General features: G+C 45.8%; 1 protein-coding gene across 11 annotated transcripts in view; it reads left to right on the forward strand.

Moving 5' to 3' along the window:
• Window positions 1-26,914, forward strand: part of LRRC74A (leucine rich repeat containing 74A) — a 44,058-nt gene that overhangs the window by 11,729 nt on the left and 5,415 nt on the right. For 6 of the 11 annotated variants that reach the window (XM_054530872.2, XM_002824966.4, XM_054530876.2 and 3 more), the window contains exons 6-11: window positions 6,359-6,408; window positions 6,753-6,834; window positions 14,526-14,611; window positions 15,414-15,608; window positions 19,392-19,487; window positions 22,687-22,833. In XM_054530872.2, coding sequence (XP_054386847.1) covers window positions 6,359-6,408; window positions 6,753-6,834; window positions 14,526-14,611; window positions 15,414-15,608; window positions 19,392-19,487; window positions 22,687-22,833 — 656 coding nt within the window. Of the gene's footprint in view, window positions 1-5,960; window positions 6,078-6,358; window positions 6,409-6,752; window positions 6,835-14,525; window positions 14,612-15,413; window positions 15,609-19,391; window positions 19,488-22,686; window positions 22,834-26,914 lie in introns of all 11 variants that reach the window. The other 5 variants (XM_054530869.2, XM_054530871.2, XM_054530873.2 and 2 more) reach the window with 1 other exon arrangement.

Consider the following 26,914-nt stretch of genomic DNA (forward strand, 5'->3'; position numbering starts at 1 on the left):
CCATGTCCTTCTAGTCTTGGAAACCAGAATACTGCATCTATGCCTGCTAAACCCTCCCAGTCACACTCCCCTAGCCCCCGCCATTTATCATCCACATCTGACATTACAGATGATATATAAACAATAATTTATCATGTACTTTACCACCCAAACTGAATAGGGCACTATTAATTAACTGGAACCACAAGCAAACTGAGATATCTTGCACCCAATCATAAACTATGTTTAATATGATTAAGAACATAAAATAAAATCATAAAAGAACAAATCACTTAAAAAAAGACCTCTCCTCCTCTCCACACCAAGAGTTTCTTACAATGAAAAATTTATAGTCACTGATATTAAAGGCTCAACAAATAAATTCAATGGCACATTAGTTACAGGTGAATAGAATTAGTGGAAAACATTTTATCTATCTTTGCAGCATAGAAAGACAAAGACATAGAGAATATAAAAGATAAAAGAATTAAAAGAATGAGTAGTTTCCAGGAGAAGAAATCAATAAGCAGCAATATTTGAACAAATAACAGCTAACATGTTCCCTGAATTGATAAATTTGCAGATACAGGAATCCCAGTAACTCCTAAGAAAGGTATATAAAAAGAAATCTACACTTGATTATATCTCTGAAAAACCCTTAACATACAGAGAAGATCTGAAGAGTGTCTAGGGAAAAAATACAGAAATAAAGTTTGTGTATTTTTCTTTATAAAGACGGGTTGTCCCCGTCTCACCATGTTGTCCAGGCTAGTCTCAAACTCCTGGGCTCAAGCAATCCTCCCGCCTCAGCCTCCCAAAGTGGTGGGATTACAGGCATAAGCCACCATGCCCAGCCTTAGTTTGTGTATTTTTAACATAAATGTTTTTACATGTCAGTTATTATTCTCCAATTTTTCTTGTTTTCCACTAAATATATCTTGGATTTCTTTCTATGGCAGAACAAATAGATTTATCTAATTCTCTTGAACTGCTGGCTAGTGTTCCGAGTTATGGACATAGTATAGTTTATTTAACATCCCGCTATTTGGGAGAAAGGGGATTAAAGTCATTTCTAATTTTGCCTTCAAGTAATGTTTTAAAGGACTTTCTTGTACATGTATCTTTTAGGCACATGTTCTTGTATTTCTAGATAGACACCCAGGAGCACACTTACTGAATATGAAGATGTATCCATTTTTGTGAACTTAACAATTGATTTCCAAATTTCCCTTTAAAAAGACTGCCAGGTTATAATTCTACCAATGGACTGATGCCTATACCATCCCCAGAAGGGAAATAACAAGCAATTTGTGAATCAAAATGGTTAAGCATGTGGGTGTAGAAGTCACAGTGCTTGGGTTCAAATCCCAGCTTTGACACTGGGCAAGTTTTTTAACCAGTTTGTGCCTCATTTTCTCATTCATAAAATAAAGATAATTATATTACCTCAGATGGTTATTGTGAATATTAAGTGAATTAAAATCTAAAACTCCTAGAACTATACCTAGTACATAAGTATTCAATGTGTTCCTCGCTATTATTGTTTTTGTTACTGTTACACATTCTATTGCTATTGAAATAGAACACTTTTTCAGATGCTCACTTCCACTTCTATTTTCTTTTCTATGAAATGTCAATTGTTGTATGGGGTTGTTAGTATGACTGAGTTTTACTTCATACTTCATAAATTATAGGTATTCTTCATAAACTATAGGTATTCATACTTGAATGTTAGAACGTTAGGTATGGCTTTATTTATGGTACTTTCTCGACCTTAACTCACTGCAACCCCCGCCCCCCAGGTTCAAGCAATTCTCCTGCCTCAGCCTCCTGAGTAGCTGGGACCATAGGTGCGTGCCACCATGCCCAGCTAATTTTTGTATTTTTAGTGGACACGGGGTTTCACCATGTTGGCCAGGATGGTCTCGATCTCTTGACCTTGTGATCTGCCCGCCTCAGCCTCCCAAAGTGCTGGAATTACAGGCATGAGACACTGTGCCCAGCCTGTTTATGGTACTTTCTTGTAGCAAAGTTTATGTCTTTTATTGATGTCAAGTTTTGTAGTCTTTTTCCTTTATGGATTTAATTTTTGTAGCCTTCTTTAAAACTCTTTCCTAAAGTTTATAAAAATATTTTCCTGAACCAGGAGAGGTGGCATGCACCAATAGTCCCATCTACTCAGGAGGCTGAGGTGGGAAACTTGCTTGAGCCCAGGACTGGCCCCCCTGGGCAACATAGCAAGACCCTATCTATAAAAAAGAAAAAGAAAAAAAATTAGGTAAAAATATTTTCCTTTATTTTCTCCAATTTTTGTTGTTGTTGTGGTTTCTACTCTTAGCTCTCTAATATATCTAGTACTTGTTTGTGCATGGAATGAAGTAGAAATCAGATGTTTTATTTCCAAAACTGATAACCAGGTACTCCAGCATCATCAATGTAATAATTGATCCTTTTCTCATTAATTTGAAATGTCATCTTTATCATGTATTAAACTCCCATTATAAATATAGGTTTCCTTCTAGATTCTCTATTTCATTTCATTAATCTATTTATGTATTTCTTTTTTTTTTTTTTTTTTTTTTGAGACAGAGTCTCACTGTTGCCCAGGCTGGAGTGCAGTGGCGCAATCTCGGCTCACTGCAGGCGCCGCCCCCCGGGGTTCACGCCATTCTCCTGCCTCAGCCTCCCGAGTAGCGGGGACTACAGGCACCCGCCACCTCGCCCGGCTTATTTTTTGTATTTTTGGTAGAGACGGGGTTTCACTGTGTTAGCCAGGATGGTCTCGAGCTCCTGACCTCGTGATCCGCCCGCCTCGGCCTCCCAAAGTGCTGGGATTACAGGCGTGAGCCACCGAGCCTGGCCTATTTATGTATTTCTATGTCAACACTGCATTGTCTTAATATTTGTTTAGAATATTAAAATTATAATTACTACATATTATAAGATGTTGTGACTAATACAAAAAATGATGATGTACTATTTAATATATAAGTTATAAAATCTTATAATAAATATTTTGCGTTTGTTTTTGAGACGGAGTCTCCCTTTGTCGCCCAGGCTGGAGTGCAGTGGTGCCATCTCAGCTCGTTATAACCTCTACCTCCTGGGCTCAAGTGATTCTCCTGCCTCAGCCTCCCGAGTAGCTGGGATTACAGGCACCTGCTGCCATGCCCAGCTAATTTTTGTATTTTTAGTAGAGACAGAGTTTCGCCCTGTTGGCCAGGCTTGTCTCTAACTCCTGACCTCAAGTGATCCAACTGCCTCGGCCTCCAGAGTGCTAGGATTACAGGCATGAGCCACTGTGCCCAGCCAATAAATATGTTTTGTGTGTGAGTGAGCAAAGACTACCCCTTTTTTTCAAAGTAATCTTGAATCTTTTTTTCAAAATAATTCTGCAATCTTGGCTATTAGTATTGTTAAGTAATAGTAATCTTGGCTATTCTTGTACAGTTTCTCCTCCAGGTGAATTTTAGAATCATTTTGTCAAGTTCTATTTAAGAAAAAGAAAAAAAACACCTGTTGGGGTTTTGGTTGGGGTTCCATTTAATATTCTAGATTAATTTATAAAAGAACTGACATATTTGCAATATTGAGTCTCCTCATTTATGAACATGGTTTATCTCTACTCCTTCAGGTCTTTTTATATTCTTTTTTTTCTTTTTCTTTTTTTTTTTTTTTTTAGAAGGAGTTTCACTCTTGTTGCCCAGGCTGGAGTGCAATGGCGCGATCTTGGCTCACTGCAATCTCTGCCTCCTGGGTTCAAGCGATTCTCCTGCCTCAGCCTCCCGAGAAGCTGGGATTACAGGCATGCGCCACCACACCCAGCTAATTTTGTATTTTTAGTAGAGATGGGGTTTCTCCATTTTGGTCAGGCTGGTCTCAAACTCCCAACCTCAGGTGATCCACCCGCCTCAACCTCCCAAAGTGCTGGGATTACAGGTGTGAGCCACCGTGCCCAGCCCCAGGTCTTTTTATATTTTTGAGTAAAGTTTTAGTTTCTGCTATTATAAGACTTGCATTATTTATATTAGGTTTATTTCTAGGTCTTCTATTATTTTATCTTATGTGAACAGAATGTTTTTTTCTATCACATTTTCTGATTGGTCATTACTGGTGTGTCTGAAAGCTATTAATTTTTGTACATTGATTCTATATCCAGTCACTTTATTAAATTATCTTATGAGTTCTAACATTTTGTTAGTTAATTTTATAGAATTATTTAGATAGGTGATTATACCTGCAAATAATGAAAGTTTTTTCTTTTCCAATATTTATATCTCCTAATTATTTTTCTGGTTGCATTGGCTAAGACCCCTAACATAATGTTTTAACATAGTACAGAAAGCTCTTTGTAAAAATACAAATCACCCAGTCCTATCCCAGACTGGTGAAATCAGAATCTTTAGCAGGAGAAATCTTGGAATCTGTGTGTTATCAAATTTCACAAATAATTCTCTTACAACCAGCTCTGTAGTATCTGTAACCACTGATTTGAACACAAGAATTTGAATAACTAATCACCTAGTTTTATGCGTTGACTAGCTTATTATCTCACTTTATTGCACTGCTAACAGACACAGCCAAACAAGTATTTGTGTTCCAGTGAATGCATTAATTAATTCATTCATTCATTCATTCACTCACTTTACTAAGGACCTGTTATGTGCCAAGCACTATTTAGGTGGTAGAGATACAAAGCTTATTGAGGGTTCAAAGGAGGAAATTTGGGAATAAGGCTCTATGTCATGTACTTCCCAGAAATCACCAGTGTCTTACATTGCTTAGCAGGGCCACAACTCAGGTAAGGTGAGTGAGCCACTTGCATTGGTCACAAAATGTAAGGAGTGCCAAAATATCATGATGAGCAAAATATCAAGACATTAAATAAAAACAGCATCCAACAGGGATAGAATGGACTGAGGTGAATAAGTTCTAGTCACGTGTGTGCAGGGTCAGATCCTGTCTTTACTTAAAATTATAAAGACACCAGGTGCGAATCCCAGCACTTTAGGAGGCTGAGGTGGGCAGATCACAAGGTCAGGAGTTTGAGACCAGCCTGACCAACATGATGAAACCATGTCTATACTAAAAATACAAAAATTAGCTGGGTGTGGTGGTGCACACCTGTAATCCCAGTTACTCAGGAGGCTGAGGCAGGAGAATTGCTTGAACCCAGGAGATGGAGGTTGCAGTAAGCCAAGATCACGCCACTGCACTGCACTCCAGTCTGGGTGACAGAGCGAGACTCTGTCAAAAAAAAAAAAAAAAAAAAAAAACTTGTTCGATATAGATGATTTTGCACTAATTTTGATTTTTTAAAATGTTGTATTAGGATATTATTCTTCTTGATTACTGAGTTTTTAGGCACCTCTCAAATTTTGCCCACATGGCAGGTGTCTCACTCACAAGTGTCCCAGTCCTGCTGCTTGAACTTGGATGAGCATTTTTAGGATGTTATAGACTCTAGGCACTAGGCTGGGGGTTGATGCTGCTAATGAATGCACAGGGTATGCTACCAACTCCTGGAATTTCATGGCAGAGAGAAAAGGCAATGTTAAAAGAGAAGGTAAACAGTTGCCTTGTTCTCTTTTGTCCACATAATACTTGCTTTAAGTCCCTTCCTGTCCTGTCCTGTCCTTTCCTTTCCTTTTTTATTTGATTTTATTATTTTATTTTTGAGGTGAAGTCTTTCTCTGTCACCCAGGTTGGAGTGCAGTGGCGTTGTGATCTCAGCTCACTGCAATCTCCACCTCCCTGGTCCAAGCATTTCTCGTGCCTCAGCCTCCTGAGTAGCTGGGACCACAGGTGTGCGCCATCATGCCTAATTTTTGTATTCTTAGTAGAGACAGGGTTTTGCCATGTTGGCCAGACTGGTCTCGAACTCCTGACCTCAGGTGATCCACTCGCCTTGGCCTGTAAAAGTTCTGGGATTATAGGCATGAGCCACAGTACCCAGGCTCCTTTTCTTTTTTTTAAAACAGGATCTTGGTCTGTCACCAGGCTGGAGTGCAGTGGCACCAACATGGCACACTGCAGCCTCGACCTCCTGGGTTCAAGTGATCCTCCCACCTCAGCCTCCAAAGTAGCTGGGACCACAGGTTCATGCCACCATGCCTGGCTAATTTTTTTAAAAATTCTTTGTAGAGACAAGGGCTCACTATGTTGCCCAGGCTGGTCTCAAACTCCTGGGCTCAAGTGATCCTCCCACCTCCGCCTCCCAAAGTGCTGGGATTACAGGTGTAAGCCAATGCATCTGGCCCCTGCCACCTTTTTTCTGTTTGATTGTTCTAAAGGGAAGTGGACTGGGAGGGGCAGGAGGTGGGAGAGGAAGGGAGCCATGGTCTAGTAGTGCATCGCTGACACACCACCCTCACTACAGGAAATGACTTCAAGGAAGAATCCGCAGCACTGCTCGGCCAAGCCCTGTCGGTAAGAGGCAGGGACTGTAGCCAAGCCACGTGGGCGATGTCCCTGGGAGATCTGGGCAACCTGGGGCTGCTATGGGCACAGTAACGTGAGGCTACTTTCACATGTTAGGGACTGGGGACTGTTTAGACCCTGCCAACCCCAACAAAAGCCACAGCAAATGGTACAGCTGTTTATATGGCACTAAGTTCTCCCAGCAGCCATCAACAATCGAACAAAAAATGCCTAAGACATTGTCTTCACCTAATTTTTGGTACATCAGAGCCCCGCCATCATACTGCCCTGAGATAAGTAAGATATTTGCAATCAAAAGACAAAAAATCCTTCTCTTTCCTCTGTTTCTGTAGACCAATTACCGAATTAAGAAGCTGGATCTCAGTCACAACCAATTCTCTGATGTAGGAGGGGAGCACCTGGGCCAGATGCTGGGTGAGTCTCCCTGGAGGAAGGGACAGCAAAGGGGAGGGATAGGGGAGGATCGCTTGGCAGAGCTGAATCTCCCTTTTTAACATGATTTTTAAATGTTGTGACTATAAAAGTGATGTAAACCATGCCCAAAATACATTCAGAATTTGGGTGCAGTGGCTTATGCCTGTAATCCCAGAACTTTAGGAGCCTGAGGCAGAAGGATTGCTTGAGCCCAGGAGTTCAAGACCAGCCTGGGCAACATAGGGAGACCCTGTCTCTATAAAATATCAAAAAATTAGCCAGGCGTGGTGGTGCACACCTGTAGTCCCAGCTACTCAGGAGGCTGAGGTGGGAGGATCCCTTGAGCCCAGGAAGTCGAGGCTGCAGTGAGCCATGATCGTGCCACTCCACTGCAGCCTGGGCAACAGAGAGAGACCCTGTCTCAAAAGAAGAAGAAGAAGAAGAAGGAGAAGAAGAAGGGGAAGGGAAAGGGAAGGGGGAGGGGGAGGGGCCACAGCAAACCCTGGACATGGGAAGTAAAACTTTATGATGATTAGAAGAACATAGAGAGAATAACTAACAACTCAGGAAGGCTAAGGACTGTTAAGTATGGCCCAGTAAGCAATTGAAAAAGTACCTTTTCCAAAAGGTCCAAAAGCAATTGAAAAAGTACCTTTTGGGTACTATGCTTATTACCTGGGTGATGAAATAATCAGTACACCAAACCCCTGAGACATGCAATTTACCTATATAACAAACCAGCACATGTACACCTGAACCTAAAAGTTTTAAAAATTCCCATATTTGACAACAATACATCTGAAACATGCATATGATAAAAAGACACACAACCATGAACAACCTTAAAAGACAAGCAACAGGCTGGGCGTGGTGGCTCACGCCTGTAATCCCACCACTTTGGGAGGCCGAGGTGGGCAGATCACAAGGTCAAGAGATCAAGACCATCCTGGCCAACATGGTGAAACCCCATCTCTACTAAAAATACAAAATTAGCTGGACGTGGTGGTGCATGCCTGTAATCCTAGCTACTCGGGAGGCTGAGGCAGGAGAATCGCCTGAACCCACGGGGCGGTGGTTGCAGTGAGCCAAGATGGCACCACTGCACTCCAGCCTGGGCAACAGAAGGTGACTCCAGCTCAAAAACAAAAACAAAGACGAGCAACAGACAGGGAGTAGATATTTGCAGCATTTGTAGAGTACAAAAATTAGTATTCAGAATGTTGATAAAAGATCCTTAGCTCAATTAGACAATGATAAATAGCCTCAATAGCACAATGGTCAAGGCATATGCATAGCAAAAGAAGAAAGTCGAGTGCCCACATCTCTTTACTAGTTAGAGAAATGAAAGGTTCTCCTTGTCATCTATTAAAGCTGTGAAAGTTTAAAGCCAGTGAATGTCAAAGGCTGCGGACAACCGAGCGAAATAAGAATACTTCAAGCTGCCGGGCACTTTTGAGAACAACTTGACAGTCCTTGGTAAACTTGAAAATGTGTCTATTCTATGATGCAGAAATTCCTTCCCATCAAGGGGAATTGTCTCAGAGAAGCTCTCACACATACACAGAGAAATGTGTGAGGAGGTTATTACAGCATCGTCATAAAAGAGAAAAAAAAAGAGTAACAACCTAAAAGTCATACCCAGGAAAATGAGTACAAAAGAGGAAGTTGTCACAGGAGTCTAGGCAACACAGGAAAATAGCTTGAGCTCAGGGAGGAGGTGAAGATAGAGAAGAGTGAATGAATTCAGAATATACTTTGGGGGTAAAGCCAAAAGGACTTGCTGATGTGAAGAATGGGGGAAAGAGAGAGAGAGATAGACTCATGGTCATTTTGCTTCAGCTATTGGTTGGATGATGGTGTTGTTTATGTGGATGGAGACAACTCAGGAAGCAACAGGGACAGGAGGGACAGGAGATAGGAGCCCCGTTTTCCATTTTGGCCACGTGATGTTTGCAATGGCCATTTGACACCTACATAGAGAAGTCAGGTAGATGGTTTGCTGTATGAGTTTAGAGCTTGGTGAAGAGATCAGGGCTGAAGATACACATTTGGGGTCATAGGTATATAGATGTATTTAAAACCATGAGGCAAGATAAGGTCATCTAGGCAGGGAGTGTAGACAGAGTTGAGTAGGTGGCCATCGAACTGACCTTTGGGTCACTCCAACATTTTTAGGTTTCACGGAGGAGGAAGAGGAGCCTGAGGAGTGGTTGTCAAATAGGAGGGAAACCAGAAAAGCGACGTGGCAGGAGCTGAGGAAGGGAGCAGTTCAGGAAGAAGGTCGACAGTTGCATCAAATGCTGTTGAGAGATCACATAAGACAAGGATAAAATAGTAACCATGGCACTTGGTAGCATGGAGAGTTAGTGGCTTTGAAAGTGCTGTTTTAACTATTCACAGTAACAAAGACATGGAATCAACCTAAATGCCCATCAGTGGTAGACTGGATTAAAAAAATGTGGTGCATATACACCACGGAATACTATGCAGTCATAAAAAAACAGTGAAATCATGTTCTTTGCAGGAACAGGGATGGAGCTGGAGGCCATTATCCTTAGCAAACTAATGTAGGAAGAGAAAACCAAATACCACCTGTTCTCACTTATAAGTGGGAGCTAAATTATGAGAACACACAAACACAGAGAGGGGAACAGACACTGGGGACTAACTGAGGGTAGAGGGAGGGAGGAGGGAGAGGAACGGGAAAAATAACTGAGTACTAGGCTTAATACTTGGGTGATGAAATAATCTGTACAACAAACTCTGTGACACAAGTTTACCTATATAACAAACCTGCACATGTACCCCTGAACTTAAAATTAAAAAAAAAAAAAAGAAAGAAAGTGAAAGTGCTGTTTTAGTGGAGTGGGTGAGTATGGAAACCCAACTGGGGGAGGTTGAGTTGAAAATGGAGGCCTGGCACAGTGGCTCATGCCTGTAATCCCAGTGCTTTGGGAGGCCAAGATGGGAAGCCAGGAGCTCAAGACCAGGTTGGGCAACATAGTGAGACCCACTCTCTACTAAAAAATTCAAAAATTGGGCTGGGTACAGTGTCTCACACCTGTAATCCCAGCACTTTGGGAGGCTGAGGCAGGTGGATCACCTGAGGTCAAGAGTTCAAGACCAGGTTGGGCAACATAGTGAGACCCACTCTCTACTAAAAAATTCAAAAATTGGGCTGGGTACAGTGTCTCACACCTGTAATCCCAGCACTTTGGGAGGCTGAGGCAGGTGGATCACCTGAGGTCAAGAGTTCAAGAACAGCCTGGCCAACATGGTGAATCCCTGTCTCTACTGAAAATACAAACATTAGCCGGTGTAGTGGTGTGCGCCTGTAATCCCAGCTACTAGAGAGACTGAGGCACAAGAACCGCTTGAACCTGGGAGGCAGAGGTTGCAGTAAGACGAGATCCTGGGTTGGGGGGAGGGGGGAGGGATAGCATTAGGAGATATACCTAATGTTAAATGACGAGTTAATGAGTGCAGCACACCAGCATGGCACATGTATACATATGTAACAAACCTGGACGTTGTGCACATGTACCCTAAAACTTAAAGTATAATAAAAAAATAAATAAATAAATAAAATAAAATATTACTTTCAAAAAATAAATAAATAAATAAATAAATAAATAAATAAATAAATAAAAGACGAGATACTGCTATTGCACTCCAGCCTGGGTGACAGAGTGAGACTCCATCTCAAAAAAAAAAAAAATTTCAAAAATTAGCTGGGCATGGTGGCACATGCCTATAGTCCCAGGTACTTGGGAGGCTGAGGTGGGAGAACTGCTTGAGCCCAGGAGTTAGGGGTTATAGTAAGCTGTGATCATGCCACTGCACTCCAGCCTGAGATACAGAGTGAGACCCTGTCCTCTAAAAATAAAAAGAAAATAGGATGCAAAGCAAAGAGAACACTATACGCAACTACAGAAGTTCTGCTGGGAAGGTTGGAACAGAAAGAGGGGGCAGGAGCCAAGGGAGACATAGAGTCCAGGGAGAGTTCTTAAGGATGGAGAATGCTGAGAGGAAGAAAGAAGAATAAACTGATGCTACAGAAGAAGGAGGAGGTAATTACAGGAGCAAAGTCCATGAGAAGGCTGCAGGCAAGAGTCCAGAACAAAAGTGCGGAGCTCACTGGCCTGAGAGAGCAGGAGGGACAGTTCATTCATTGAAAAACGGACGAGGAAAGGGTGTGCAGGTGCAGGTAAGTGGGTAGATTTCATGGTGGCATTTGAAGCCTGTCATTGCCGCTATTTTCTCAGTGAAGTAGGAGGCAAGATCTTCAGCTGAAAGTTCAGTTCAAACCACTAGGGTTGATGGGAGGGCAGGAGGTATAAAATACCATGTAGGAGGAAGGAGCAACATGTAATGGAAGCACCTTTCCATGTGGGGCAGTTTGAGTCTCTGTCTGAAAACTGAGGTCATAAATTTAACATGAGACAGACTGTGCTCTCTCTTTTGTTTTGTTTTTGAGGCGGAGTCTCGCTCTGTTGCCCAGGCTGGGTGGAGTGCAGTGGCACAATCTTGGCTCACTGCAGCCTCTGCTTCCCGGGTGCAAGCAATTCTCGTGCCTCAACCTCCTGAGTAGCTGGGATTATACGCCCAAGCCATCACACCCAGCTAATTTTTTGTATTTTCGGTAGAGATGGGTTTTCACCATGTTGGCCAGGCTGGTCTCCAACACCTGACCTCAAGTGATCCACCCTCCTTGGCCTCCCAAAGAGCTGGGATTACAGATGTGAGCCCACTGTGCCGGGCCTGTGCTTTCTTTTAAAATTGTTATTATCGTACTGCAAATGCAGCTTTTAAAAACACTTACTATTGCTGGGCGGGGTAGCTCATGCCTGTAATCCCAACACTTTCGGAGGCCGGGGCGGGTGGATCACCTGAGGTCAGGAATTCAAGACCAGCCTGGCCAATATGGTGAAACCCTGTCTCTACTAAAAATACAAAAAATTAGCTGGATGTGGTGACTTGGGTGTATAATCCCAGCTACTCGGGAGTGAGGCAGGAGAATCACTTGAACCTGGGAGGCGGAGGTTGCAGTGAGCAGAGATCGTGCCATTGCACTCCAGCCTGGGCAACAAGAACGAAATTCTGTCTCAAAAAAAAAAAAAAAAAAACCAAAAAACAAAAAACAAACACTTATTATTTGAAGTGATTGCTATGTGACAGGCATCATGTTGGGCATTTTACATCAATCCTCATTAAAAAAACTATATATAGGGCCAGGCACGGTGGCTCACGCCTGTAATCCCAGCACTTTGGGAGGCCGAGTTGGGCGGATCACGAGGTCAGGAGATTGAGACCATCCTGGTTAACACGGTGAAACCCTGCCTCTACTAAAAATACAAAAAATTAGCCAGGCGTGGTGGCGGGTGCCTGTAGTCCCAGCTACTCGGGAGGCTGAGGCAGGAGAATGGCGTGAACCCGGAAGGCAGAGCTTGCAGTGAGCGGAGATTGCGCCACTGCACTCCAGCCTGGGCGACAGATGGAAACTCCATCTCAAAAAAAAAAAAAAAAAAACAACTCTATACAGGTTGATATCTCCACGTACAGATAAGGAAACAGATGTAAAGCAAGGTTAAGTAACCTGCCTGGGATCACACAGGTAGTAAGTGATGAGATCAGAATTACAATCTAACTTGTGTGACCATTTGAGTGATGCAGGTGTGCAAGGTGTAGCTTAAATGAGGGAACTGGCAGAGAAGAGGAAATAAGGGTAAGAAGAGAGTGAGCGAGAGAGGGGAGGGGGTAATGTAGGCAGGAGAAAGTTTGTTCCCAAAATTATATAAGGTGTTGTGCACTGTACTAAAAACTCACACCCAGGGTTGACACAAAGAGAAGCGTGATCAGAACATAGTGCCCTGTCCATAAAAAAAATGAAATAGGCCAGGTGCGGTGGCTCACGCCTATAATCCCAGCACTTTGGGAGGCCGAGGCAGGTGGATCACCTGAGGTCAGGAGTTCAAGACCAGCCTGGCCAACATGATGAAACCCCGTCTCTACTAAAAATACAAAAAATTAGCTGGGTGTGGTGGCGGGTGCCTATAAGCCCAGCTGCCCCAGAGGCTGAAGCAGGAGAATCGCTTGAACCCAGGAGGCGGAGGTTGCAGTGAGCCGAGATTGTGCCATTGTACTCCAGCCTGGGCTACAAGAGCAAAACTCTGCCTCAAAAAAAAAAAAAAAAAAAAACAGAAAAGAAATAAGACCTTATTCCTGGGCCAGAGCCCTAAAGGCAATTCCTCCTATTCAGTAATGGTTCAAGAGGACTTTAGCCTTTCCATCAGTGGCCTCCTTGGCATAACTGCCCTCCCCAAATAAAAACAACAATAATAATGTGTTTAAATAGGATGTTCCAACCCTGTGGAACATGTAAGCAAAATCATCTTCAGGTCAAAACAAAAGTATGATTTCTGTGCAAACCCAGCTTCTCACCAAGCCTGGTGCCTCCCCACTTCCAACTGATTGTGCCCCTGAGCCTCTCCTGGAGAGAAATTCTGGAGTCACCACTGCAGCCGTGAACTGCCATGTGACGTAATACACCATGTGATGTAATATGCCAGGTCCATCACAGCCTTCCTGTGTAAATACAGCCCCTGAAGATGTTTTCCAGCTACTTCTATTTTAATTCATAATATTCCGCCAGATAAATACTTCTTGTTTTTATTTATTTATTTATTTTTGAGATGCCGTCTTGCTCTGTCACCCAGGCTGGAGTGCAATGGCGCCATCTTGGCTCACTGCAACCTCCGCCTCCCGGGTTCAATCAGTTCTCCTGCCTCAGCTTCCTGAGTAGCTGGGACTACAGGTGTGTGCCACCATGCCCAGTGAATTTTTGTATTTTTAGTAGAGACGGGATTTCATCATGTTGGCCAGGCTGGTCTCAAACTCTTGACCTCTGGTGATCCACCTGCCTCGGCCTCCCAAAGTGCTGGGATTACAGGTGTGAGCCACCATGCCCAGCCAAATAATTCTTACTTTTTTTTTTTTTTTTTTTTTTTTTGAGACAGTCTCGCTCTGTTGCCAGGCTGGAGTGCAGTGGCGTGATCTCAGCTCACTGCAACTTCTGCCTCCCAGGTTCAAGCGATTCTCCTGCCTCAGCCTCCCGAGTAGCTGGGTCTACAGGCACGTGCCACCACACCCAGCTAATTTTTGTATTTTTAGTACAGACACAGTTTCACCATGTTGGCCAGGATGGTCTCGATCTCTTGACCTCGTGATCTGCCCACGTCGGCCTCCCAAAGTGCTGGGATTACAGGTGTGAGCCACTGTGCCTGGCTAATTCTTACTTTTATAAGTGATGCCATGGTAAACATCTACAAGCATCTTGCTCTTCCCATATTCTGTGCTGTCGTCTTAGGTAGAGTCTCAGAGGTGAGTGATAGGGTATGCACATTTTAATGGGAAAATATCTGTGATCAGATAATATCTGCCAAATAGACTATACCTATTTCCTTCCCACCTAAACTATGTAAGGAGGATTATTTCACCACATCTTTGCCAGCTTTGGGGATCATCTTACAATTTTGTGTTTAAATGAATAACTAAAAAAATTATTATCTGAGAATTTTACTTTGCATAACCACTGAGTGGTCTTTATCCCCAGTGTCATGGACATCTGTTAACTCTGAGAATGGGTTTTCTGGGCTGTGGGAGATGCTAAGCCGATTCCCTCCCTGTTTCAGCCATCAACGTGGGGCTCACGTCACTGGATCTGAGCTGGAATAACTTCCACACAAGGGGAGCTGTGGCCTTGTGCAACGGTCTCCGGGTAAGGCACTCTCCAGGAGTGGTGTGTGGAGCCCAGTTGAGGACAGCCAGGGCCTCCCATCCTGCCATCCTAAGCCTCTTCTTCATGGTCACCATCAATGAGGGCATACTGAGCTCTCATCAAATACTTTTCAAGTTATTGTTCTCCCTCCCATAATTCCTGGATGCACGTTATTTATTTATTTATTTATTTATTTATTTATTTATTTATTTATTTATTTTTTGAGATGGAGTATTGCTCTGTGGCCCAGGCTAGAGTGCAGTGGTGCAATCTCGGCTCACTGCAACCACCACCTCCCTGGTTCAAGCGATTCTCCTGCCTCAGCCTCCTGAGTAGCTGAGACTACAGGTGCCTGCCACCATGCCTGGCTAATTTTTGTATTTTTATTAGAAACGGGGTTTTACCATGTTGGCCAGGCTGGTCTCAAACTCCTGACCTTGTGATCCACCCACCTCAGCCTCCTAAAGTGCTGGGATTACAGGCGTGAGCCACCGCGCCTGGCCTGCACATTATTCTTTAGTATAAATCGTATCTGCTGAGGCCAGGGTGGCATCTTTGGATACACTTCAAGAGGACAGTTTAATTAGTGGGTAGGGAACGACCAGAAGCCAAAGGGAGGGAGTCTCATGAGTACTTGAGACTGAGCCCAGCTGGGAGCTCTGAATGATCTGGCAGACCCATAGGTCCTGGGGACCACTGAGCACCCGGTCTGGATGCCAACAGGGGTAGAAATCGGGGCCCTTTTGGTTGGATGAGTCACGCGTAACCTTGATGCTGGTGCTGTTCTCCCCTCTTCCTGGAGGGTAATGTGACCCTGGCAAAGCTGGATCTCTCCATGAATGGCCTTGGGAATGAAGTGGCTCTGGCCCTAGGGGAGGTCCTCCGACTCAACAGCTGCCTGGTCTACCTGGATATCAGCGGCAATGACATCGGCAATGAAGGGGCCTCCAAAATCAGCAAAGGACTGGAATCCAATGAAAGCCTCAGAGTTCTGAAGGTAGTCTTCAGTTGGAAAGGGGCTATTTTGTGTGTGTGTGTGTGTGTGTGTGTGTGTCTCCGTGTGTGTCCGTGTGTGTGTGTCTGTGTATGTGTTGGGGTGAGTTGGGGGCTACATCGTACTGGAGAGAATAATTGGGAATATCTGTACTTCATATATGCATGCATTTTTTACCATCTCTTGGCTGTAAATGCAGTGACCATTCTCTACTATAAAGCCAGTGTCACCCTCAGTGCTCCCTGGTGCACTGCAGATCTTCCTAACAGGTCTTCCTCCCTCCCATCTGGGTCTCCTTCAGGATCTTCTCCACATTGCCATTGGAGTGTGCTTTTTGTTTTGTTTTGTTTTGAGACAGGGTCTGGCTCTGTCCCCCAGGCTGGAGTGCAGTGGTGCAATCTCGGCTCACTGCAACCTCCGCCTCCCAGGTTCAAACCATCCTCCCACCTCGGCCTCCTAAAGTGCTGGGATTACAGGCATGAGCCACTGTGCCTAGCCCTCAGAATGTGCTTTTTGAACACAAATCTGACATCCATTCCCCTTCCCCCAGCCCCTCAGTCTCCCGTCTTTCGGCTTAGACCCCTGCATGGCTTCCTGTTGCTCAGATCCCGTTCGCTGAGCCCCAAGTGCCCCTCCAGCCTCAGTCCACCCCGTGCTCTCCCTTGCTCTGCACCCAAGACCCCCTGGTCTTCTCTCCACTCCTTTCCTCCTACCACAGAGGCTTGGCCGCTCCGCCTCCACTTCCTTGCTGCTGGGATCCTCCGTCTAGGGGACCTGCTCCCAGAGCCCTGCTCCCTACTTCCCATGGAACTTGCCGCCCTTTCTAATTCCATGTATGTGAGGGCTCTTTGCTCGCCTGTCATCCCCTGGAATGTGAAAGCTTCATCAGAATGAAGACTGTGTTTGGGCCAGGTGTGGTGGCTTATGTCTGTAATCCCAGCCCTTTGGGAGGCCAAGGTGGGTGGATCGCTTGAGGTCACCAGTTTAAGACCAGCCTGGCCAACAAGGTAAAACCTTGTCTCTACTAAAAATACAAAATTAGCCAGGTGTGACTGTGCATGCCTGTAATCCCAGCTACTTGGGAGGCTGAGGCAAGAGAATCACTGAACCCAGGAGGCAGAGGATGCAGTGAGCCGAGACCATGCCACTGCACTCCAGCCTGGGTGACAGAGCAAGACTCCATCTCAAAAAAAGAACGAAGACTGTTTGATTTTGCCCATCATTAAACTCCTCATACCTAGTCCCTCATACCTAGCATAGTGTTGGGCACACTGTAGAAGCCCAGTGAATATTCATTAAATGAATGAATTAATGAATACATATTTCATTTTAAATTAATTTACTTGTAGATGCTAATTTATAATATAGATGCTATTGAGCAGTTGGAAAATAAATTAAAGGTGAGGACTTCTATTAATCATCCCCCTTTCTGGGGCTCCTGCCAAGAGCCAGCTGTCATTACTCATAGCCTCACCTGGTAATGTGGGCTCTGTTAGCCCCACTTGTCAGATGAGAAAACTGAGGCTGTGTGACTTACTTATGCCACACAAGTAGCAGGAGGCAGAGGGAAGCCTGCTCTACGTGGTTTTCCATGGCAACTCCAACTCCCTCAAGATGTGAGGGTCCTGAAGAAGGAAAGCAGTGAGGAGACAGGGAGGAAGGGGCTGCCATCTGAGAGGACAACCATGAGGAGCTGCTAAGAGGACAGGAGGAAGCCAGATTCTGACAGGCAGAAGGAGCACAGTGACTACAGACCAAACAGACTGGCCGTCTAGTGACCAGGACATCTGGAAGTCCCAGCTGGGGTGGAGCGGGCCAGGCACAACTCAGACAGAGACTGACCCAGGCTGTGGGTGGCTCAGCCCCAGTGGCTGAGGAAGCCAGGGACAGTCTGAGAAACTGAATTTTAAAAGATTAAGCGGTTGCCTCAGCAAAATGGCAATAGGGGTCTTTGCTGTTTTGTGGGTCTACATGATTTCAACCATTTTTTACCGCTTTTCTCATTTTTCCACAATTACCATATGTAATGAATATATTTCAATTTTCTAAAATGTTTAAAAGAGAAAAGTTTAAGACAAAACTCTTAGTTTGGCCACCATGGGGACCACATCAACTTTGCCACAGTAATTATCTATGGGTCTCCACATCCAGCCCTGGTGCCCCTTGCCCTGAGCTTGGAAAAATAAGGAATTCCCATTAGGAAGTGAGTCCAGCAAAGGATTCTAGATGCTGAGCTCCACGAGGTCCAGGCCCTAGTCTGCATTTTCTCACTGGAGTACATCAGAGCCTGGGACACAGCTGACACATACTAGGGGCTCAGTAAGAGTTTTGGCTGCCTCATCATGAAGCCACTTAGCTGAAAGCCTTCAATAATAAGAACTATTGTTCATTTGCAGTGTACTGCATACCAGGCACTCGTTTTAATGCTTTGCCTGAATTGATATGGTAAGTCCTCAGAGCAGCCATAGGTGATAAGTACAAAGTGATCAGGGAATTAATGCAAGGCCAGGCAGCTGGTAAACAGAGCCACCAGGCTCCAGAGTCCCTTCCATTAACTTCCATCCATGCTTCAGCAGCTCCTAGGACCACTGGGATAATGTCCTTGTTCCTTCTCCAAGCCTATAAGGTTCTCCATGATGTGGCCCATCCCAGCTCTGTGGCCTCATTCTCCCTGCTTCTGCTCACAAACATCTCTTGCTGTTTCACACTCCTATGCCTTTGCACTTGCCTACTCTTTTCTTCTTTGGTGAATCTTGTTTCCTCCTCTGGTTTTGCCCCCCTTCCTCAGACCTCACTAATCCTCATTAGTCCTGCAAGGCTTAGCTCCATGGTCCCCTCCCCTATGCTGCATGCTCCTTTCCTTGCTCATGCAGTACACAGGTGTACCTCTGTCACTGCTGTCATAACACTTCTGATACTATTGCCTTGTTTGCCTGTCTCCCCCAATTACAGTGTTAAGCTACCCGAGGGCAGAAACCGTGCCATGTCTGCCTGTGTGTCCCTCAGTGCTTAGTCCAGTAGCTGGCATATGGCAAGCCTCTAATTAATATGTGCTGGGTGGATGGATGGATGGATGGATGGATGAGTAGTGAGATGAACAGATTGCTGGCTGGCTGGCTGGATGGAAGGACGACAGGGGATGGATGAGTAGATGAGATGGTTGGATAAATGAGCAGCTGAATGGACATGCATGGGTGGATGGATGGATGAGCAGTGAGATGGATAAGTGAGCGGATGGATGGATGGATGGATGGATGGATGCATGAGAGGTGGATGGATGAGGAGATGGACAGGTGAATGAATAGATAGATAGATGGTTGGGTGGATGAGCAGTGAGATGGATAGTTGGGTGGGTGGGTGGATGGATGCATGGAGGGGAGAGCAGTGAGATGGATAAGTTGGTGGTTGGATGGATGGATGGATGGATAGGCGGATGGATGAGCAGTGAGATGGATGAGTATATAGGTGGATGAATGGATGGATAGATGGTTGGATGGATGAGCAGTGAGACGGACAGATGGTGGGTGCGTGGATAGATGGATGGATGGATGGGAGAGCAGTGAGATGGATAAATGGGTGGGTAGATGGATGGATGAATGGATGGATGGATAGATGAGCAGTGAGATACGCAGACAGATGGATAAACAGACGGACAAGGAGATAATTACTTACAGTGAAGTCTGGGTGTGAGACAGAGGTTGTGATTTGATGAGATGTAGAAACTGTGCTCTGGGCCAGCCTCTCCTCCCATCTCAGCCTCCTCTTGTCTTGATTCTCCCTCTATAGCTTTTCCTGAATCCCATAAATATGGATGGGGCTATTTTACTTATCCTGGCTATCAAGAGGAACCCCAAATCCAGGATGGAAGAGCTTGATATTTCCGTAAGTGATCAAATGGTAGTTGCTTGCATCTGGGCGCAAGCCAGTGACCCTGTCCACTCTATACTCTGTGTTGGCCGGAGCCAACAGCTCTATCCCTCACAGGCCCTCACACAAGTGCTCCATGAAAGGGTCACTTCTTTTGTTACAACTCTGCCTTCTCCAGGGATCCTTTTAGGAAGAGTAGCTATTTAGTCAGTAACATCATAGTGAGAAATAATTTACCAGATACTAGAAACTAGGGCTATGAAAACCGAGAGTAGAGACAAGAAAATGCCAAAAAGAAATGCAGGAGGACTCCAAAACAGAATTCTTTAACATCAGCTTTGCTGATGAGTGGCCCTGGGTCCCAGGATGGTTCCAGAATCACAAAATTTGTAGAATCTGGGTATTAAAACACATACTTTATTTTCATTTCATGAGTTGGCCTGTTAGACTCAGAGCAGTATTTCTGGGTGAAAATCTCTTGATAAAGGAGGAAAGCCCCAGGAGGTGACTTCAGATCCTGCTGGGAACTCTTGCCTGAATCAGCATACAGGTGGCATCTGATGATAGCCTATACTTGTCTACCATTTTATACTCTTTTTTCCCAAAGTGATTTTATATATGCCAGCTCATTTTTATCCTACTCTAAAAGGTAGGTAGAATACTGTATTAATTTCCTAAGGCTGCTGTGAAGTACCACACACTGGGTGGCTTAAACAACAGACATGTATTGTCTCACAGTTCTGGAGGCTGGAAGTCCAAGAGTAAGGTGTCAGCAGGCCTGATTCCTTCTTAGGGCTGTGAGGGAGAATCTGTTCTCGACCTCTCCCCTGGCTTCTGGTGGTTCCTGTCATGCTTTGGTGTCCCTTAGCTTGTAGAAGCATCACTCCCATCTCTACCTTCTGCTTCACATGGCATTCTCCCTGTCTCTGTATCCAACTGTCCCCTTTATATAAGAACACAGTCTTATTAGATTAGTACCCACCCTAATTACCTCATTTTAACTTGACCATCTGCAAAGACCCTGTTTCCAAACAAATTTACATTCATGGGTCCTAGGGGTTAGAACTCCAACATCTTTTTTTTGGGAGGGGGCAAAATTCAACCCATAACAAGTACTTTTCCTCATTTTCCCATTTTACATATAAGTAAACTGAAACAGAGAGTCTCACTCTGTTGCCCAGGCTGGAGTGCAGTGATGTGATCTTGGCTCACCTCCGCCTCCTGGGTTCAAGCAGTTCTGTGCCTCAGCCTCCAGAGTATCTGGGACTACAGGTGTGTGCCAACATGCCAGGCTAATTTTTTGTATTTTTACTAGAGACGGGGTTTCACCATTTTGGCCAGACTGGTCTTGAACTCCCGACCTCAAGTGATCCACCCACTTCAGCCTCCCAAAGTGCTGGGATTAGAGGTGTGAGCCACTGCACTCGGCCTCCAGTGATGGCATTTTGAATATTTAAACCCAAGCTCCTTAGAACTGAATAATTCATACAATGTGGGTTTTTACTTGCCACAGGTTTTGAGACATTGTCAAACATAGCCGCTTTTCTTTCCCTTTGTTCTCTCATCCCTCCTCCCTGCCCCAGGCCCTTCTTATGCTTCCTGGGTCTTCCTGCCTTTCCCCATCCTCATGCTCCGGTTCTGAATCTGCAGGCCAGGATGCTGCCTTCGCCCCTGAGTCTCCACTGCAGATTCAGATTTTGTTGGCATCTGTATTTTCCTCTCCCAGGCAGTACAAGTTGGAAGGCATGGACCCAGGCACTGCCTTGGTGTGTTTGAGAGAACATTAGAAATGGTGCTATTAGGCCAGGCAAGGTGGCTCATGCCTGTAATCCCAGCAGTTTGGGAGGCTGAGGCAGGCGGATCACCTGAGGTCAGGAGTTCGAGACCAGCCTGACCAACATGGAGAAACCCTGTCTCTACTAAAAATACAAAATTATCCAGCCATGGTGGCGCATGCCTGTAATCACAGCTACTTGGGAGGCTGAAGCAGGAGAATCACTTGAACCCGGGAGGCAGAGGTTGTGATGAGCCAAGATTGCACCATTGCACACCAGCCTGGGCAACAAGAGTGAAACTCCGTCTCAAAAAAAAAAAAAAGAAATGGTGCTGTTTAGGCCCTAGATGGCCCATAAACCCGTAAGTTGTGACCACATTGGCACTTAACAAGCCTACCAGAACAAATAGGTCTGAATTAGCCTTTTTTTGCGGGGGGGGATGGAGTCTCGCTCTGTCACCCAGGCTGGAGTGCAGTGGCACAATCTTGGCTCACTGCAACCTCTACCTCCCGGGTTCAAGCGATTCCCCTGCCTCAGTGTCCCGAGTAGCTGGGATTACAGGCGCCCACCACCACACCTGGCTAATTTTTTTGTATTTTTAGTAGAGACAGAGTTTCACCATGTTGGCCAGGCTGGTCTTGAATTCCTGACCTCAAGTGATCCACCCACCTCAGCCTCCCAAAGTGCTGGGATTACAGGCTTGAGACATCACGCCCGGCCTGAATTAGCCTTCTCCTTCCCTTTTGTCAACAATGCCGCCATAACTCTGAACAGTATAGAAATTCCTCTTTTGTAGATGCTCCTAGAACTTTTCTCTAGAATCTCTACAAAGCCTTGCCCTTAAGCAGGGGTTTAATTCTTTGAAAGGGCAAAATGTACTCCGAGCCACATCTGAGGAATGAAGCAGGCTGACCAAACTGGTGGAGCCCGGGTTTGATTAAACACTATTTCACAGGACACATTTTCTCCCATGTCCTACAAACCAGCTCTGAGGGCACTTCCAGAAGGGGAAGTTTCCAGTTCGTCCCTGGTCACTTATTGGAATCAGGGATCCTCTTCCAGGGCACTTTCTCTAAAGAATAACACTCAGGCAGACATGGACATTTCAGGGCTTTGTTAAAGGACCATCTTGCCACTCCAAAGCTGTATCTCATCTGTCAGATGCAGACGCCATCTGAGAGCAGAACTGAGCTGGCAGCAGATGACAAGCCACCAGCACTCAACAAAAACATCCCATCAAAATTACACAGGAAACTTACAAGTCAATTTACAAGTTTTAAAATACCCGAACTATCGCAGTCCAGGAGCAGCACTGAGAACAAACTGGAATAGACAAAACTTCCTGACTTTGGCTTGGGTGGAAGGGGTAGGGTGCCCTGGTTGGGCAGGCACGATGGCAGTGCCCTCATCATCATGGGTCCCCTCTCTCCCTGCCATAGAATGTGCTGGTGTCCGAGCAGTTCATGAAAACGTTGGACGGAGTGTATGCCGTTCACCCGCAGCTGGACGTGGTGTTCAAGGCAGTACAAGGCCTCTCTGCCAAGAAAACCATCTTCTTGTTGACAAACCCCATGAAACTGATCCAGGTGAGCTCCTGCCTTCCTCTCAGGGCCTCCAGGGAGCCCTGGGGAAAGCTGGCCAATGGCTCCAAATCAGTTTCCAGACTTTTCCTTCCCCACAGTGTCTGTACAGCCCTCTCTGATAAGGAATGTCTCAGTCCCTTGGACTGCAGACATGGAATGAATATTCTCTGTGGCTACTGGATCCCTCAGCAGTGCTTCCTGATCCCCAGAGGAATGGAAGAGTTGAGATCTAGCTGAAAGGGGCGGGTGGACAGAATGGATTCTCCCACCCGGGCTCCTCCACCTGCTAGCGTATGACCAAGGGCAAGTTACTAAAGCTCTCTGGGTCACAGTCTCTTCACCTGCAGAATGGACACAACAGTAGCCACCCAGTAGGATTGCTTGGAAAATCAAATTATATAAAATGCATGAAGTGCTTAAAAGGATGCCTGGTATAGAACAAGCACCTGCTTATTATAGACATAGTTTCTTTCCAACTGCTGGTAAGGATATCAAGACATCCCTGTGGTCAGGATGGCTATTTGGCAGCTTCAGCCAAAGAGAGACACTTCAGTCCTTTGTTTCTAATGGTAACTTGCCCCCAACTCATGTTTTCTTAGATTATCTCTGGCAATCACAGGAGGCAGAGGTAAAGCTGTTCTTTCCAACAGCTGGTAAGGATGTCAAGACATCCCTGTGGTCAGGACAGCTATTTGGCAGCTTCAGCCAAAGAGAGACACTCGAGTCCTTTGTTTCTATGATAACTTGCCCCCAATTCATCTTTTCTTAGATTAGCTCTGGCAATCACAGGAGGCAGATGTAACAGTGGAAATACAAAATCAGAGAATATTAGCGCCGAAAGGGATGTTATTGCTCCTCTAGTCCCATTGTCTTGCAGAACAGTGCTCAGACCCTGCTTTGGTGTTTCCATGGTGGGCCTCTCACCCTGCAGTGGGGGCGAGGAGCCTGCTGCTTGCTGCAGAGCGGTTACTATCTGGGGAGCAGGCGTGGGGATGCTGCTCTGCCAATGCACGTTCTGCAGGGTGTGTCCCTGGGCTGCTTCCTGCCCCCAATGGGTCTGCTCTGTGCCTCAGTTTCCAGAATTAAATAAAAGAGCTCCCACATGAAAATTGTTATGTGAAAAATTCTAGAAGGCAAAGTGGTGTCAAGTATTTGTACAAGTAAGGTGACTTCAGATGGAACCAAGGCAAACCTGTTTTGCAAGGGGAGCAGGATGCTCCAGTGAACAGGAATGGAGCTGTCTGATGCAAAATGGGGACCCCACCTCCTGTTTTAAAGACGCACAGAAAAAGAATCTTGGAGACCAAACAAGACATGCAGAGTCAAACATAGCCCTTCCCCTCAGGGGACCAACAATCTCGTTGGAAAGATGGGATGGCTACAGTGATGACCCACAGACCATAGAAAGTTTCATATGGCCGGGCGCGGTGGCTCATGCCTGTAATCCCAGTGCTTTGGGAGGCCAAAGCCGGCGGATTACTTGAGGTCGGGAGTTTGACACCAGCCTGGCCAACATGGCGAAACCCCATCTCTACTAAAAATACAAAAATTAGCCGGGCGTGGTGGCAGGTGCCTATAATCCCAGCTACTTGGGAAGCTGAGGCACAAGAATCGCTTCAACCCAGGAGGCGGAGGCTGCAGCGAGCTGAGATTATGCCACTGCACTCCAGCCTGGGCAACAGAGCGAGACTCTGTTTCAAAAAAAAAAAAAGTGTCATGTGATAAATAATAAATAAGTGACAGAGGCAGAAAATGTAGTCGGAATCCAAATAAGAGATCAACGTAGGATTCGGCAACCAGAAAAGTATGACTTCTTGGAAGAGATGGGAGTGGGTAAAGGGCCTTGAAGAATGTCAAAGACTGAGGTGAGCTACAGAGGGTGGGAGGATGTTCCGGCGAGAGGCTCCCACCAGCAAAGGTGCCGAGGTGGAACCGCACGCAGCATGTTCAGGGGACACTAACACATGACTCCAGGTTCATAGAGGAGCCCAAGAGGCAAAGCTGGCGAGGGAGGCTGGGCTGCAAGTGGCAGCCCTCGGATTTTAGGCTCTGAGTTCGAGTTTGATTCCATCGGGAACAGGGGGCCAGTGAGAGCTGTTGGGCAGTGGATGTGATGCGAATCCAGCAGGATTGAGGAGTTCTGGCAGTGGGGAGTGAATTGAAGAGAGTAAGAAGAAAGAGTAGGAAACCAAATAAACACACTGTTGTAGCACTCTAGATGTGGAATGATGGCTTGGCTGAGAATAACAATGGAATTGAAGGGCAGATGGAAGAGCTATCATTATGGAAGCATCTCCAGGACTTGGCGAATGGTTGGGTATGTGGGGGTGTGTAATGCATGCATGTGAGTGTGTGTGTGTGTGTGTGTGTGTGTGTGTGTGTTGGGATAGGAAGGCCTGTGATGATAAGAGAAACCCAGAGATAACCCAAAATTTCAAGGCCAAGGGACTGAAGGAAAGATTGCCAGAGGCAGAGAAGTGCAGATGGGGAAAGTGCCTGCCACCTGGCCCTTCCTGTCTCTCCACGTTCTAGCCCCACTGGATTGCTCCCAGCTCCTCTTTGCATCAGCTCTCCCTTCACTGCAGGCCTTTGTACGGTCAGGGCAGGTCCTTCCACCTGGAACACTTTTCTTCTTGACCTCTGTGTGTCACTCATTCCTACCTGTTCTCAGGTCTCTACACATTGTCACTTCCTGGGGAAACACTTCTTGGATTCCCTGGTCAAGAGCAAACGCCCTTCATGTTCCCGAAGCCCTCGGCTTCACCCTTGCATTGCAACCCTGTGAACTCCTCAAGGCAGGGCTGTGTGGGGTCTTAGTAGTAGCACCTACCAAAGTAGCTGGGCAAGGTTCTTAGTTGCTGGCCACAAAATTTACTCCAACTAGGTTAAGCACACGGGGGTTTACTACAGGAGAGAGATCAAAGAAATGTCAGGAGGGCTGAACAAACAGACTCTTGTTAGATTCCAGAAATGGCTCTCAAAGCACCCCAACTGAGTTGCCAAGAGGGTTGCTCCTTCTGCTACAATCAAGAAGCTGCATGATTGCGGAATGCCCCGCTCAGTCAGGAAGCAACCACAGCCGCTGCCCACCACCTGCCTCTCTCAAATCAGACACAAGCTTCACATTTACATCTCAGGCAGGTGCTTGGCAAAGGCCATCCATTCTGACCCCCAGCTGCAAGGGGACTTGTGGAATGTTGCTTTCAGCTTTCCAGCCTCTGCAGGGATGAGAAGCCTGCTGTGAAGAAACAGCAGTGGGTGTTGAGGGCTCACCCATGGCATCTGCCATAGCGCTCAGCCGCAGTGTGCTGCTTCAGGGCACGAGGTGCACTTTGGATGTGTTGATTGAAGTGCTGGTGGGGTGTCCAGCAGCTGTGGAGGTTGGAGAACTGGAAATGTAGCTTTGGGAGGCACTCCGGAAGGGTGGGAGGCCGTGTACTCCAGAAAGGGAAGTGTGGGGAACAAAGAGCAAGGGCCCCAGGGCTGAACCCTGAGGAAATGCTTCGTGAGCAGGACGTTGCCAGAAATAGCTATCGATACAGCAGGATGCTGTCTGGGAGTTTCTGAGAGTGAGAGGAAAGGGGGGTGGCGGGGGAAGAGGGGTAGCGGGAGGGAAGAGAAAAAAAATACTTAAAAAGGACCCAAAAGAATATTGTAATATCATAAGGCCAGATGCAGTAGCTCATGCCTGTCATCCCAGCACTTTGGGAGGCCGGGGTGGGAGGATCACTTGAGGTCAGAAGTTCAAGACCAGCCTGACCAACATGGTGAAACCCCATCTCTACTAAAAATATAAAAATAGGCTGTGCATGGTGGCGCATGCCTGTAATCCCAGCTACCCGGGAGGCTGAGGCAGGACAATTGCTTGAACCTGGGAGGCAGATGTTGCAGTGAGCCGAGATTGTGCCACTGCACTCCAGCCTGGGCAACAGAGCGAGACTCTGTTTCAAAAAAAAAAAAAAAAAGAGAGGAAAAGAATATTATAATGACATTGAAAAGGTGTTCATATGTGAACAGTGGGTTCTGTAAAACAGTAGGTTTAGCAGAAAGATGAGAGATTAGATAGATAGATAATGTTATACAG

Source organism: Pongo abelii, chromosome 15 (genome assembly GCF_028885655.2).
Source record: "Pongo abelii isolate AG06213 chromosome 15, NHGRI_mPonAbe1-v2.0_pri, whole genome shotgun sequence".
NCBI classification, from domain to species: Eukaryota; Metazoa; Chordata; class Mammalia; order Primates; family Hominidae; genus Pongo; species Pongo abelii.